Genomic DNA, 15,087 nt, shown 5'->3' on the forward strand with positions numbered 1-15,087 from the left:
ATGCAACGTGCAGCTGAATGCAAATAAGACCTATGCCTACTCAAAGTAACACGTAACTTTGCACCGACATTAGACTAAACATGAACACACAAAGACAAACCCCCTTTAGAAACATATGGGTCTGAAATACCATAAGTAGCCCTTTGTCAAAAATAAAATGTAAAAAAAAACGTCTTCTTTGTGTTTTCTTCCGTTGTTTCCAGTTGCACACCTGTACCTGCTTAACGCGAGCCGAACGAACAAAACTTCACCTTCAGGTATTGTGCGTGGGGCTCAACGTGAGGCAAATACAGACCATGAACAGTCAGAACATCAACAGTCAGACCATGAACAGTCAGAACATCAACAGTCAGACCATGAACAGGCAGACCATGAAACGTCCGCACAAAGGTCCTGCATACAGGGTCGGACGCACCTGTCAGGAGCGGGCAGAAGACCTGGGGAAAGTGGTTAAAGCGCAGCGCACACCCAACACAGGCCTGAGCGCTATACAGGAGAACTAGAAATAAACAACACGGTGCATTGTCATCTTTCTGTAGGTTGCGACACCCTAGTGAAGAAAAGATCAAGTCAAGGATAAAAAAATAAAACCGCGCTAGGCTACATGTGATCAGCTTTCGTGCATCTCTTGTCACACCGAATGTGTGCCCTTTGTGACAGGTACGACCTTTTATACCTCATCTGGGATCGCTCTCTCTCTCTCTCTCTCTCTCTGAGAGGGGTGGAGTGTGTGTGTGAGAGAGAATAAGAGAGAGAGAGAGAGAGAGAGAGAGAGAGGGGGGGGGGGGGGGGGGGTTCCTCGGGCGCGCACGGACACCTGTCGCTCGGTGCGTTGCTCTGATCCAATATTTACACAAGAGCCACACACACACACACACACACACACACACACACACACACGGACAGGTGAGCGGCGCACACTCACACTCCGCTATTATTCACCCAACAATATTTTGAGGCGACCATCCTCACTCCCGTCACCCCATCTTGTAACCTGAATACCACCCCCCCCCCCCCCCCCCCCCCCCCCCACACACACACACACACACACACACCGAGGTAGCTTCGTTCACCCCGGTGATAACACGTCCCACCTGCAGGTCTCTCCGCCCGTCCAGCTCCTATCCACTGATCATTTCCATAGCATATGACTTGCAAATCACTGGAACCTCGCCGGCGCAGCCAGTGGGCCTGATGCTCTTTAAAAGAACTGCTGCAACGATGATGGACTCGATAATCTGATCAGCATTTAAGGACACGTTTATTTCTCCATCGAGGAGGGCCCCGGGCAGCCGGTTAGACTCCAGGGGCCCCACCTACCCGGAGACACACGCACGCGCCAACGGAATAAACGCAGCAGCGGTTAAACAAAAAAAACGTTTGCACTGGAGGTCAACGCCTCCAGCAGCGGCCTGTCTTCATAGTAAGTCTAAAGCGTACACAAAGCGAACCTCATGCCTATATTGAGCTATTTGGGATATAGGAAAAGTCACTAAAATGATCATAAAATTGAATGTGTAATAGAGAGATGCAGCTCAACACAACACGCTACAAAAGGAACATTCACACCTGCTGGGCAAAGAGCAACCAGGAACATAACTGGTAGAAGGCACACGGTATATCCTCAAAAGTGAGTTTAAAAAAGAGACTTTTGACCAGAAAATGAGTCAACATGGTTTTATTGTTTCGATTTCTGAAAAAATAAATGCCTTGGAGAAACACTGAGATGTCACCCATGTGGGGAATAAAAGGAACACGCAAAACGAGTTTGTACATTTCAGAAAAATAAGTTCATTTCTAAAAATTAAAAAAAATATACAAAAAGCTAAAATTATGCGCTAGTTAACAGCGTGACTGCTAGATAGTCAATACTGGACTGAGAAAACCAACAGAAACATTGGTTAGGAACCGACATGAATTAATATGTGTAACAGTATTGACACGGACGGACACACATTCACATTGATGGAATAAAGCTTACCAAACATTACCCCATTGATTTGCCAACCGATTTAAACAGTGAATGCCCTCATATGTGGTTATCTGTGCGTGGAAGGGTCTGTCTGATGGCCTTCAAAGAGCACAGCCATCTCCAAGAAGGCAGAGGCCACTTGGGTGTTGAAATACTGTTGTTCAATTATATTGATCATTAAAAAATCTGGAGGAAAATTAGATTGTACTGTATCCACAATAAAAAAAGAAAAATAGCTGTGCATTTACAGGGCAGTTTTCATTCCAGAGAAGATTTTGACTAAGCTTAAAAATGTGGTAGAAAAACTAGTGTGCACCTAACGGCACACACTTAGAAAACATTCTCAAAATGTTTGCATGTATTCCCCAGAGATCACCAAACCCAAAGTTTCATATGCGAGGCGATATTCAGAATAAGAAGCCTTAGAGACAGTGAGGGCCAAGCCTCTTCACGTAGGCCTCCCAGCCCGCCTTCCTGTAGGCCTCGGCAGCCTCCGCCCTATTCGACGCTCCCAATATTCCCCGTCCCACGATGATGACATCACAGCCCTTGGTGGCGATGACCTCCTCGGGGGAGGTGTACTGCTGTCCCAGACCGTCACCTGGGGGGGGGGGGGGGGGGGAGGAGAGGAGAGAGGTTAACAGATAGCAGAAACAGCGACAGTATTTCGCGGAGGTGCAACAGTGCCACCCTGTGTCAAGAAGTGATGTCACGGTGCCGAAACCATGAACTGTCATACAGCACCCATGAATTCATACCGTTCTCAAAAGCAGGTGATTAGCACTGATGTCTTTTAAAAAGCCAGTAAGCTCACTGTTTCAGATGGAATTTAAACACTTTGTGATTTAAAAAAATGTGTTTAGGGCTGAGAGTTTTAGGTTATCCCCATGGTCTCGACCAATGGCAACTTTGATACTTTTTTAGTACCATCGTTGTGTGACTGATATGAGCGTTATGATGAGCAACGTTGTATATTAAATCCACACTCCATCGTTCCGTTGTACTACAGGTGTCCGGAAAGACCAAATTTTGGCCCAAATTCTCCGACCTTAAAAAAACGTATTTGACAGAACACTAACCCCCAGCCTGCATCTGCACCCCGGGGCTCATGTGGATGAACTGAGGCTTCTGGCTGACCCTGGAGCCACAGATGAAGCCCAGCACAAAGTCTGACTGCTCCTCCGCCATCTTCAGCTGGAAGGGGAGAAGGAGGACACACGCAAATATCAAGGCTCAAACATCCACGAGCATTACAACGATCGATTTGTTAGTACTGTGAATGTAGAGCAGGGAAAAGAGAACTATACATAATGGAGCCTTACAACCAATGAGAGTAAAACATGTTATTCAATTGACTTCAGTGAAATAGATCCACTAGGCGACATGGTCAGCAGTGATTGGCCAAGCTAAACACACCACATACATAGATATATTATTTTGCTTTGACCGACTGGTGGATTAGCATATAAAAGACAGTAAATGCTTTTTAGTGTAACACATTTGTGATTTACATTTCTCCCCTGTCATATTAAACTGGCTCCGTTTCTCGGTGAGTCGTTTTCCCTTGTTCAGCACCTTGTACAGCTGTAGTTTCCTGCTGAGGACTGTATGAATCAAGCCGGGGTATGAGCTCCCTTACCACAGACTGCGTGTACTCCCCAGTAGCCAGCGAGCCCTGGGAGCTCATCTGGGCTATGAGCAGGCAGCCGCGGCCCAGGGCCTGGCCCGCCGCCCTCAGGCCCTGCACCACCCCGGGGCCCGGCACCGCGTGGGCGTTGACCAGGTGGGACCAGGACGAGATCCGGTACACGCCCCCTGGTGGCCAGCAGCAGAGAGGGCACGTGGTTAATAATAATAATAATAATAAATTTTATTTGTAAAGCACTTTTCATAAAGTTATCTCAAAGTGCTACAGAAACCAAAAAAAACAAAATAAACAAAAGATTAAGAGAAAAATCAGACACGATTAAAATCAGACACGATTAAAATCAGCAGAAGAAAGAATAGCTAAAGGAGGAGAAGAAAGTGCAGAAAGAGAATAAAAACATCTAGGAACGACCTAGGAAAGCCTGTTCGAATAGAAACGTTTTAGGCAGCGGTAGACCACACATGGACACACACACACACACAGTTGAAATGTAGTCTTTGATATATTTTGATATTGAGGGATGGGAACCACAGCAGCAGCATGGCTCTCTCTCTCTCCATCTGCGTGGTGCGTACCTTCATACTGGTGCTTCACCGTGTTCCCGATGTCGGCAAACTTGCGATCCTCAAAGATGAGGAAGTTGTGTTTATCAGCCAGGTCCTTCAGGGCGTTGCAGAAGGCTGGGGTGAAGTCCTGGGAAGAGACAAAGACAACGGTGACCTGATATAGACACAATATGTATGGACAGAACCCATACGAGAGGGGAAAGGTGACCTGATATAGACACAATATGTATGGGCAGAACCCATACGATGACCATAACAGTCAACATGATGGCAAGTACTTCCTAATCAAATTTCAATACATGCAGCAAAAGTGCAAATATTGAAACAAGCACAATAATGTAAAAGCACAAATAGTACAACAAATTCATAAAATGCAATAAAGTGTAATTAAACAGGGAGAACAGATTTTCCACTAGCACTAGAATATTTAATTGTGTACGAATCGTGTACCTTCCACCATTTAGCAGAAGATTTGACCCCACTTGACTCTGGGATCTCAGTGCTCTACCACTAAACTATGGTGGAAGCGGTTGGCTAGCAGAGACACCCCTCTACCACCCTAACCCCTCTACCACCCTAACCCCTCTACCACCCTAACCCCCAGACCGCTCGACCACCCTAACCCCTCTACCACCCTAACCCCTCTACCACCCTAACCCCCAGACCGCTCGACCACCCTAACCCCTCTACCACCCTAACCCCTCTACCACTCTCACCCCCAGACCGCTCGACCACCCTAACCCCTCTACCACTCTCACCCCTAGACCCCTCTACCACCCTAACCCCTCTACCACCCTCACCCCCAGACCCCTCTACCACTCTCACCCCCAGACCGCTCGACCACCCTAACCCCTCTACCACCCTCACCCCCAGACCCCTCTACCACCCTAACCCCTCTACCACCCTCACCCCCAGACCCCTCTACCACCCTAACCCCTCTACCACCCTCACCCCCAGACCCCTCTACCACCCTCACCCCCAGACCGCTCGACCACCCTAACCCCTCTACCACCCTCACCCTCACCCCCAGACCCCTCTACCACTCTCACCCCCAGACCCCTCTACCACCCTCACCCTCACCCCCAGACCGCTCTACCACCCTCACCCTCAACCTCACCCCCAGACCACTCTACCACCCTCACCCCCAGACCACTCTACCACCCTAACCCCCAGACCCCTCTACCACTGTCACCCCCAGACCTCTCTACCACCCACCTCAAGGATGTCCACATGGGTCTTCAGCAGGCAGATCTTGGGGCCCAGGGTGTCGGCCAGCTCCAGGAGCTCCGTGCAAGACGTCACGTCTGCGGACACACAGAGGTTCGACTTCTTCTCCTCCATGATCTGCAGCAGCTTCGACCCCAGGGGGTGGATGTCTGTGATGCACAAGGGGACGAGGGTCAAGAAGAGCACATATTTCAGAATGCAAACATTGTACTATTTAAAGGTCAAATATTCAATACTGTTGCAAAGAAATGTCTCCACCTAGACAGAAATCCACACACTTCTGTATATAAATAGAGACATTCACATGGTACCGTACCTGATAGTTTGGCCCTAGCTCCATAACTCAGCACCTGCTCTTGTTCTTGGCATGTCTTCTTGGCCAGGGGGGAGAGGTTCCCGTTCTCTGCCTTTGGTCTGGGGAGAGGCACAACACAACAGCGGGCTACTCACTCATACTCTATATACCACCTTTATAAAACTGTGCTTCACACAGTACAATAAACACACAAATCAACAGTGATCATTAAAACACAGGCTAAATAGCACAATGAATAGCAAATATACAATAGTTCAGGGATACAACTCTAAAAAGGTGGGTCTTAATGGGGGGTTTAAGAGGGTAACCGATACTGTCGCTGACTGCTACTTGAACACTTTACTTACACTTAACTACACCTCGTTACTTATTACACTTACTAAACCTCATTACATATTACCCCTGTTATAGTTTCTCTACTTATTATTGCTTACCTTATGTCATTTTTATTATTATGATCTATTGATGCTGCTACTTATTTTTATTTATACTTTGTTTACTTTATCTTGTATTGTATTGTTGCTGCGGATGTGGCTGTGGAGGAACCAAGCCTCAGAATTTATACTCTTGTGCGACTTACACAACAAGATGTAATAAAAGTGAACTGATCCTGATGCCGCCCGCGTCCCGACACGCTGGGCCGCGTACCTGAAGGTGTTGTTGTCCAGGATGAAGTCGCGGACGCTCTGCGCCATCGCCGGGGTGATGCGCCCGGCCTCCTGCAGCACGCTGAGCAGCTGGAACATGGAGATCACGGGGTGGAGCCTGATGCCCTGGGAGCCGAGCATGGCGACGCCGCCCTGCTCGCGGTCCATGAGCACGATGGCGTCCGTCACCTGAAAGGGAGGGAGACGGGAGCTCTGTAGTGATGGCTCGTTCGCGAACGAACCAGTTCGAACGAACGACTCTTTAACAAGAACGAACCGACCTGATTCCCCGTTTCAGTTCGTCTCGTTCGTGTCGTTCGTTCGCCGAGACTCGACTCCCAGCTCCACCCACTAGTCGCTGAGTCGCGCTGACTCGCGAGTCGCCGTTCGTTCACTGACTGTGTTTAGCGGTGAAGACTCGAGGACTGAGAAGTCACGAGAGCCAGACGGGAAACCGGGATCCCGATTCCGAACACGAAGCGCTCCTCAGCTAAAAGGAACTTAGTTAATGTTGATTGATGACCGTTTGCACCATCGTGATTCGTTTGATAATGAGAACGAGGGAGGAGCTGAGAACTGTGCATTCACGCTTCATTTGAACGAGAACGAGGGAGGAGCCGAGTCTGACCGACTCAGTGACTGAGAACCATGATTCACCACTACCGGAAATGCGAACGAACGAACGACTCTTCTTGGCGAACTGACCGACGCAAACTGATTCATTCAAACGAATCATGAAATCCACCACTAAAGCTCTGGTTATATAGCAGCACCCAGCCAGACACCAGGGCCATTGAAGGAGCATTACATAGGCGGGATCACGTTTCTAAAAAAGGACAATAAGGAGAAATGTTAATTAAAAGTGTAAGAAGGCTGATTCATTAATATGCCAGTGCAGACATGCATTTAACAAAACTAAAAACACTGTGGCAAAGGAAAGTTTTGAGCCCTGATTTAAGAGTGTTGTGTGTTGAGGCAGACCTCAGATATTCTGGAAGTTTTGTTTTGGGATAAGCATATTTGTTGAACTAGGGTGGAAAACGATATACATCACAAGTTACATCATTGTCTTGAACTTGTATTATTTTTTGTCACAGCATTTGATTTATGATTGCTATAGGGATGTAAAGATAATTTCTACAAATATGACAAAAAATGCCTCTGAAATAAATGGACTAGTCTAGCTTTAAGGGGCAGGATAATCTAGCAGTGCGGATGTTTTATTCTGAGCCCAAAGGTCGTGGCTTTGATCCCCAGTGTGTGCAGCCTAACTGGTGGGCGTCCAGTAGATGGCGTCTCCGTCTGGGTACCTTCAGCCCCTCTTTGTAGAGCACCTCCGCTGTCTCCAGGATGCTGGTTCCCGTGGTAACCGTGTCTTCGATGATCAGACACGTGTCTCCCTGCCGGGTCACACCCTCCACCATCCGCTTGGTTCCTGCACCGAGAGCCAATCAGGACGCCGGTCACTTAAAGTACTTCACGACAGCCAATCAGGACGACCGTCACTTCAAAGGTCCCATGACATGCCACCAGGTGTGGTGTGATTAGAAGTTACAAGCCGTTTTTTTTTTTTTAAATCTACCTCTTAAGACATCACAGGTGTGCGTGTCCACCTAGATGTGTGACGGATAGATGAGCAACGTTTGCTACGGTCCACTGGGTAGGCTGCTAGACTGATCTATCCCAGCACACATCTAGGTGGACATGCTCACTTTCTGCCCCTTATGATGTCATAAGGGGCAGATTTCCAAAGCGGCTTGTAACGGCTAATCACACCACACCTGGTGGCATTTCATGGGACCTTTAAGTACTTCACGAGAGCCAATCAGTCACCCGTCACTTTACTTCATAAAATGGTCGGGACTATCATGTAACATGGTTATAAGAAAGGGTCAGGATTTCAATTAGCACAAAGGAAGCATCCGAAACAACACGGGTTATGACATGCTCAGAACATACAAATCAGTCATGTTAAATGTTTAACAGAAATTATTAAAATGTCTAATTTGGTCGATATCTTTTACCCAAACTACTTTACAATTCTGCAAGTGCATATTCAATCGTATCATGGATGTCCACTGCAGGAATCAAACCCTGAACCCCCATGGCACTGTGGATGCCACGCTCTACCAGTTCATGGTAAGGCAGACAGGACCATAGCATAGACAGCTTTCCCAGCAGATAGGGGGGCTCAACAAGCAACAGATAAACAACAGATAGACGTCTGTCAGGAGGGCAAGGAAAAACCCAGGGATGGAACACTTGTACATATCATGGGGTTCATTCCCTTTAATAAAGATAAGGCCGGTATGGATCAAAGACGGATTGGTCATCAAAATAGCGGTTTTGAGTTTGAATTATTATATCAGTAATATTATTATGTGTATGGACGTAGATTTCCTTCCGTAGAAATTCAAGGCTTTTCCATCAGAAACATGTTTCCTGATCCCCATTAGTGAGAATACATTATTCTGAAAAAGTCCCCTGCCAAAAACCATCCCCTCCCATTAGGATTATTATCATAAAGTTAAAGATTTAGTGATCATTTTAACGATGATACAAATTGTTAAAAGATTAAGTTTATGACTTAAGGCTGCCCCACACTACACAATTTTTTTTATCTTATGCGATTTTTGAGTCGGAGTACACCACACACTTAACGAGAATCGCAGCCGATTTTTGCTCTCCGATCCTACATACGATTAGAACACAAGACGGAACACCACACACTACAGGATAATCTTATCCGATTCTCGGCCGTGTAGGCTACGTCATCCAGCACGAGACAAGAGATCGAGAGACAAGAGATTGTAGATCTAGAGCAGCGGTTCCCAAACGTTTTTAAATAAATATTTGGAAACGAAAATTGAAAAGTGAGAATTGAATGCGCTTTGGCATTATGGAGCACCTTCGGGTCAGCGTGTGTGTGTGTGTTTTGCGTGTGTGTTTGTGTGTGCGTGCGTCGCTATTATGTTGACTACACACTCAACATGCCGAAAATATCTAACATGTTGGATAACCCCGATTTTGAGATCGGGAGGTCTTAAGTTTATGAGATTCTATCTTAGAACACTACGGCAGACAGGATAATCTTGGCCGATTTTCGTCCCGATTCGGCTGCCATGGGAACGCCACCCCGATTCTCGTAAGGGGCAAATCGGCCACGATATCGGGACATTTATCTTGTAGTGTGGGGTCAGCTTTAGGTTGAAAGACACTTGCAAGTCCATTAATGAACAAGTGAAACACAAGTTTAAGGTTTTGAGTCAATTAAGTAAAGCAAGCCTTCTAACCTTCCTAATTATAGTCTTTGGGTCAGTGATATTAGAAGGACACTTCAAACAAACATTTGCTATGGTACATTAATAGGCAAAAAAAAGACAAACAAAAGACATCCACCTCTGGTAATACAAAATGTATCATTACATCATCAGGCCGAATCAGACATAATGCAGTACATGGCTGTGAGACATTGGTAACACTGCTGTAGTCGCTGACACTAGGTTATGAACAACAGGGCTTATTTCCCCTGGCGGCGTCCCAGCACATGAACGGGAAACCCTTCTATAGCGCAACGTGAACACATGCACTTCCAACGCTACGCACCGTAATCTTTGGCCTCCTTGCGCCGGATGAGCATGGGGAGCTCGTTCCTGGAGCAGATGATGGTGGCCAGGGGGAGGGCCGTGTAGGGCACGCCGCACACCGAGTCGAACTTCAGCTGCTCGGCCTGGGCGCGCTGGTAGATGAGGCTGGACAACTGCAGAAAACAAAAAGTTGGTTGTTGGTTGGCCCAACACCAACACCAACGGCCCAACACCAACCGTTGGTGTTGGTTGGCCCAACACCAACGGTTGGTGTTGGGCTCTCCTTTGTTTCACTGCGTCTTCATTATACTGCATATTTTCTGTCTCTCTTTGCACACAGGAGGTGGGGGTTTGGAAAGAAATGTGCACCGAAAGCCAAGGCAGTCCAGTCAGAGCTATTTTCTATCAAAACAGAACGCAGTTGAGGCTCAACTGGCGTTTGAGCCTTTAAGCTTTCCACTTCAGATTTAACAATAGCATCAAACTCACAATGTCTGCAATGAGATAACACTGACCACAGCAGTTTCCATAAAGGCTTCAGTTTTACAAAGCCAGACCTTTAATATGTCATGCGCATAATTATACATATTAAGGTAATCATGGGACATGCCCATGCCAGGGGTGAGGCTCAACAGGTTGAATGTCATTATTTGAGGCATAACATTGACATTATGACATTGTGAGTGCACCATAATGGTAAGTGTATCGATAAAAGTACTTTCATTGCATTTAATTTGGCTCAGACGTGTAGTGCAGGCACAGACCAACATGGCTGTATTACAGGAACAGTTCCACTACAATCATACCCCAGAAAATGAACTAATTTCCCTTTAACTAATTTTCCCTTACCACGTGGTTCTACTCTCATATTGATAGGAGCAGGGAACAGCCTCCGAAATCAGACTCAAATAGACTAATGCCTGAAGCTCAAACAGGCTTTAGTCTAACGTTATACATACTTGTTGGGAGTAATAGACGCCGGGTGGCAAGCTGCACTAATATGAAAAAAATCTGCATCAACTTGTCCTGATGCCCAGCGAGCTCCAGGTGACCATGTTCGAATATTCACAAGATTAATCAGATAATACCATGAGATCCCATTGAACCCCGTGCATGACCGGACGGTCAGCAGGACACGTGTTTACCTGGTTCATCAGGCTGGGGTAGGACACCAGCACTCTGAGGTCGATATAGATCGGGGTCATCATTCCACTCTTCAGCTTGTATTCTCCGAATTTAACCGCGTTCACATCGTGAAGTTTCAGGATTAAACTATCGATACAGGTGCCTTCCATCTCTGCAGGCTCGTTTGATAAATGTCTCTCTGAAGGCTACAGACCACGGACCAACACGCTCACGTTGCTCTCCGCTGCTCTCCACTTCCGCGTTGCGTGATGCGCAAAGGATCACGGATCCGCCCCCCGTGCTTTACCCCGACCCTGCTGTCTCTGGTTCTGCTCTACCCCGACCTTACTGTCTCTGGTTCTGCTCTACCCCGACCCTGCTGTCTCTGGTTCTGCATGCATCCCGACCCTGCTGTCTCTGGTAATGGTTCTGCATGCATCCCGACCCTGCTGTCTCTGGTAATAGTTCTGCATGCATCCCGACCCTGCTGTCTCTGGTGCTGGTTCTACATGCACCCCGACCCTGCTGTTATGGAATCAAATTTACCTTACATTATTATGTTAACATATAGGCTACTTTTTTTTTTACATTTTTTAAAAATGGTGAAGAAAAGGGGCAAGGACAAGCTGGACACTCCATTCTAGTGTCGTAAAACTGTTGCTGAATCATTCCCAAAAATTCCTGGGAGGCAAGATGCGGGCCAGGAGGGAAACTAGAAAGATAACAGATTGTGAACTAGTTAGACATTGTGTATGCGGGGGATCGATAAATAACAACATTCTTGATGGACAGAAAGGGATATATAAGGTGGGGCCCGTGACCAGGGGCCCGTTTCAGAAAGCAGGTTAAACAAAATAAAAGAGTTAAAACCTTAACTCTAGGTTGACCAACTCTGAGCTGTCAAACTGAGTTTTCGGTTTCAGAACAGGTGATAACACTTAGTTCAATCAACTCTGAGTCAAGGTAACCCTGAGTGAAGCCTGTGCATGAGGATATAAAAAGCCCTCATCAATGGAACACATAACATGATTCACCATGGAAACAAGTGATAGAAAGCCTCGATCCTCCTACTTCTCCCCAGTGGAGTTGGAAATATTAATGACTGCATATGCAGAAAGTGAGCATATATATATTTTTAATTTTTTAATACTGTGGCAGCAGCAAAAAAATGTGTGAGTATTATTTGGAGAAACAAAATAAATGTTTTGTCTTGAATGTTCCACTTATTCAACAATTATATTCCATATGTGTGTTCGTGCCCACAGGTGGATGTTTTTTAATTGTTTCAACAAAGGATTAACAACTGTACAACATTTGTCCTTATAGGAAATAAAGAAGACCTCATAAAATGAGAGGCATATTGTCGTTCTTTGACACTGGGGAGGTGATGGGTCAGTTAGAAATGATCGAAGCATATCATGTCTCTAACAGCTCTTCCATCTCGTGCATCAGCAGGGGGGGGTCAAGATTATTATCTGGATCATTGGGGGGAAGAGTAGGACATTGGTCTCCTCTAATAGTGGCAATGTTGTGGAGAACCACACACGCCACTATAATGTCACAAGCCCTTTCTGGGGTGACCCTGAGCCTACAAAGGCACTGGAACCGGGCCTTGAGTATCCCGATGGTCATCTCCACTCTGGCTCGTGTCCTGCAGTGAGCCAAGTTGTAGTGTTGCTGTGGGCCAGGGTCAAGGTCAGGGTAAGGGGTCAGCAGATAGCGCTGGCAGGGGTACCCTCTGTCTCCGAGTAGGTAACCATCAAACTCTCCTATGATAATACAAGATTGTTGTTTCAGTTGCAATAGGAGAAAACAAAATATTGATCATAGGATATAGCTATAACTGTATATAAACTCACCACGGGCAAAACTGGCACTCAGTGTAGACTCACGAAACGTGAGTCATGCACCCAGGCCACTTCGCTTCCACATTGTTGATCATGTGGGCTGCATCACATATCTTCACAGTGGAGAGCAGTAATTAGCTGTATAGTGAAGTATATTTCATTTGGAATATTAAAGGCTACTATTTAGGCCTACCTGTACATTAATGCTGTGGACAGATTTCCTATTCACATAATCTCCTTCATTTATTGAAGGAGCTATGATGGGAATGTGAGTGCCATCTATGCAGCCAATCACACCTGGAAACCCTAAAATATATCAAATTGACTGATTAGTGCTTCAAGTCTCAAAGCTTTATGACATAAATGAATTATTGCTTAGCCTGATACCTGCAATTCTGTGGAACTCTTCTTTGAGAAGTCTGGTGGGTCTGTGACTTGGGAATACTACACACGTGTATAGTAGCCGTTTTAGTGCAAGCGTCACATTTCGGACAGCCCGACAGACAGTTGCCTTGGACACGTGCTCTGCATCACCGATGTTATATAAAAAACTGCCATTGGCAAAAAAACGAAGTGCAATACAAAGAATTTGCTCGGAACTGAGAGCGTGTCCACGATGTGTCATGTGAACGATGTGAGGGCTGAGAATATTGTTTATATAAATGATTGATGGTGCAGAGAAACGGAAACGCTCAAACAGGTACTCATCAGGGAATGATAAAACATCCAATCGGGGTCTAATAATCCTCTCCCGACTGAGATTTCTGCGGAGTATCTGCGCCTCGACATCAACTGGCTCTTCAATAAAAGGACACTCCATGTCTGCCACTGCCATCAGTGTGCAGGCTTCAACTTAAGAGCAGGAGAAACTCAGGGTTAGTTGAAGAAAACCTGCCAGCGAGCAGGTTAGGTTGACGGAGTATGTTGCCAGGGTAACTGGCAGCAGCTCTCGAGTTCTTTGTCAAACCAACTCGGCTTTGTTCTTACTTGTTCGCGAGTAAAAATAAAGTCTTTTGTCATTCTTGCTCCGGTCTCCTCGAACTCTCTTATTTAAGTTTTAGTGTTAAATGCGGTTTATCCACCGCACTGTCTCTGGTGCTGGTTCTACATGCACCCCGACCCTGCTGTCTCTAGTAATGGACAGTTCATTGAACGTACACGTTGCAGACCTGTCTGCAGACTCTTGCGCGTCGATTCCCTTTTATTTGCCGGTAGGCCTACTTTATAAAATGCGTATCGACATGTGAAAGTCTCTTATTTATATATGTAGGTATTCACAGTTATTGTCAGGATTCTTATTATTATAATCCAGATTGGTAACTCTCATATCTTCGCGATAGGTGGCGCTATAACTCGAATTTTAGGTTAAAACGATTGGCACGGCCGCCCCGATGGATTAAAAAATCGGAAACTTGGTGTCCATGCCTTATTTCGCATGCTGAACATTTTTGCCATCGGGACCCACAATGTCCGTCAGGATATATTTTGCTGTACAGTTAATATTTCGTGAAAACTAAAAAAAATCGTTATCTTCAGACCCATAGCTTCAACTGTATATTCACGGCAGTTATTCATGTAAACCAGTAGTCTGAGACATTGCTTACAGCTTAAAGGGGAGTTAAATAAAATTTGGTGATGATCATTTTTTTGTGTGTGTGTTAATGTAAGAGCAGTTAAAACAGGCCGGTCAAATTTGACAGGCCCAAAGGTTAAAGAGTTAGGGTTGAGAAAAGAAGAAAGAAAGGCGAGACATCAAATTAGTCCTTCCCTCAGCAGCCCAACATAATACTTCAAAAGTTGGAGCATTAAGTCCACCTTCCCTTAGAGCTCTGTAAGGAGCGTGAGATGAGTGCAGCACAATCTGACAAAAGCAATCAGCAAGGCATTACTAATCACATGGCATCAATACTCTGCCTAGAGGTTTGTGTTCTGAGGATTCTTTATAATTAACCATGTCTTGTAACCTGACATTGATTCTCAAGTTATTGAAAATACATAAATATATTGAGTATGGACAGTTCAAGTAAATGGGAACTCTTCTTTGGGTTGTTAAAGTTGAGGCATTTGAACTGAAAATGCAAACTGCAGGGCACCATCCCTTTAAGTTGCCTTTTCTACAATTATCTGCTATGGCTTGAACAAAATCCAACTC

The 15,087-nt window shown here is 45.8% G+C and overlaps 1 protein-coding gene across 1 annotated transcript; it reads right to left on the reverse strand.

Moving 5' to 3' along the window:
* Positions 1 to 1,668: 1,668 nt before the first annotated feature.
* umps (uridine monophosphate synthetase) lies at positions 1,669 to 11,342 on the reverse strand. The gene is made up of 10 exons (XM_084478281.1): positions 11,109 to 11,342; positions 9,983 to 10,136; positions 7,687 to 7,811; positions 6,378 to 6,565; positions 5,730 to 5,827; positions 5,402 to 5,562; positions 4,196 to 4,313; positions 3,612 to 3,787; positions 3,052 to 3,166; positions 1,669 to 2,573 (listed from the first exon to the last, which is right to left on the reverse strand). The coding sequence occupies exons 1-10, from the start codon at positions 11,256 to 11,258 to the stop codon at positions 2,395 to 2,397; spliced, it is 1,464 nt and encodes a 487-aa protein (XP_084334407.1). The 5' UTR covers positions 11,259 to 11,342; the 3' UTR covers positions 1,669 to 2,394.
* Between the last annotated feature and the right edge of the window lie 3,745 nt (positions 11,343 to 15,087).

The sequence above is a fragment of the Micromesistius poutassou genome (genome assembly GCF_964030765.1).
Source record: "Micromesistius poutassou genome assembly, chromosome: 14".
Lineage (NCBI taxonomy): Eukaryota > Metazoa > Chordata > Actinopteri > Gadiformes > Gadidae > Micromesistius > Micromesistius poutassou.

Coding starts and splice junctions, on each gene's coding strand:
- umps (XM_084478281.1), bottom strand. CDS start 11,258: ATGGAAGGCACCTGTATCGATAGTTTAATCCTGAAACTTCACGATGTG. Junction 10,137..11,108: donor ACCCCAGCCTGATGAACCAG/GTAAACACGTGT, acceptor TGTTTTCTGCAG/TTGTCCAGCCTCATCTACCA. Junction 2,574..3,051: donor GGTGCAGATGCAGGCTGGGG/GTTAGTGTTCTG, acceptor CCCCCCCCCCAG/GTGACGGTCTGGGACAGCAG.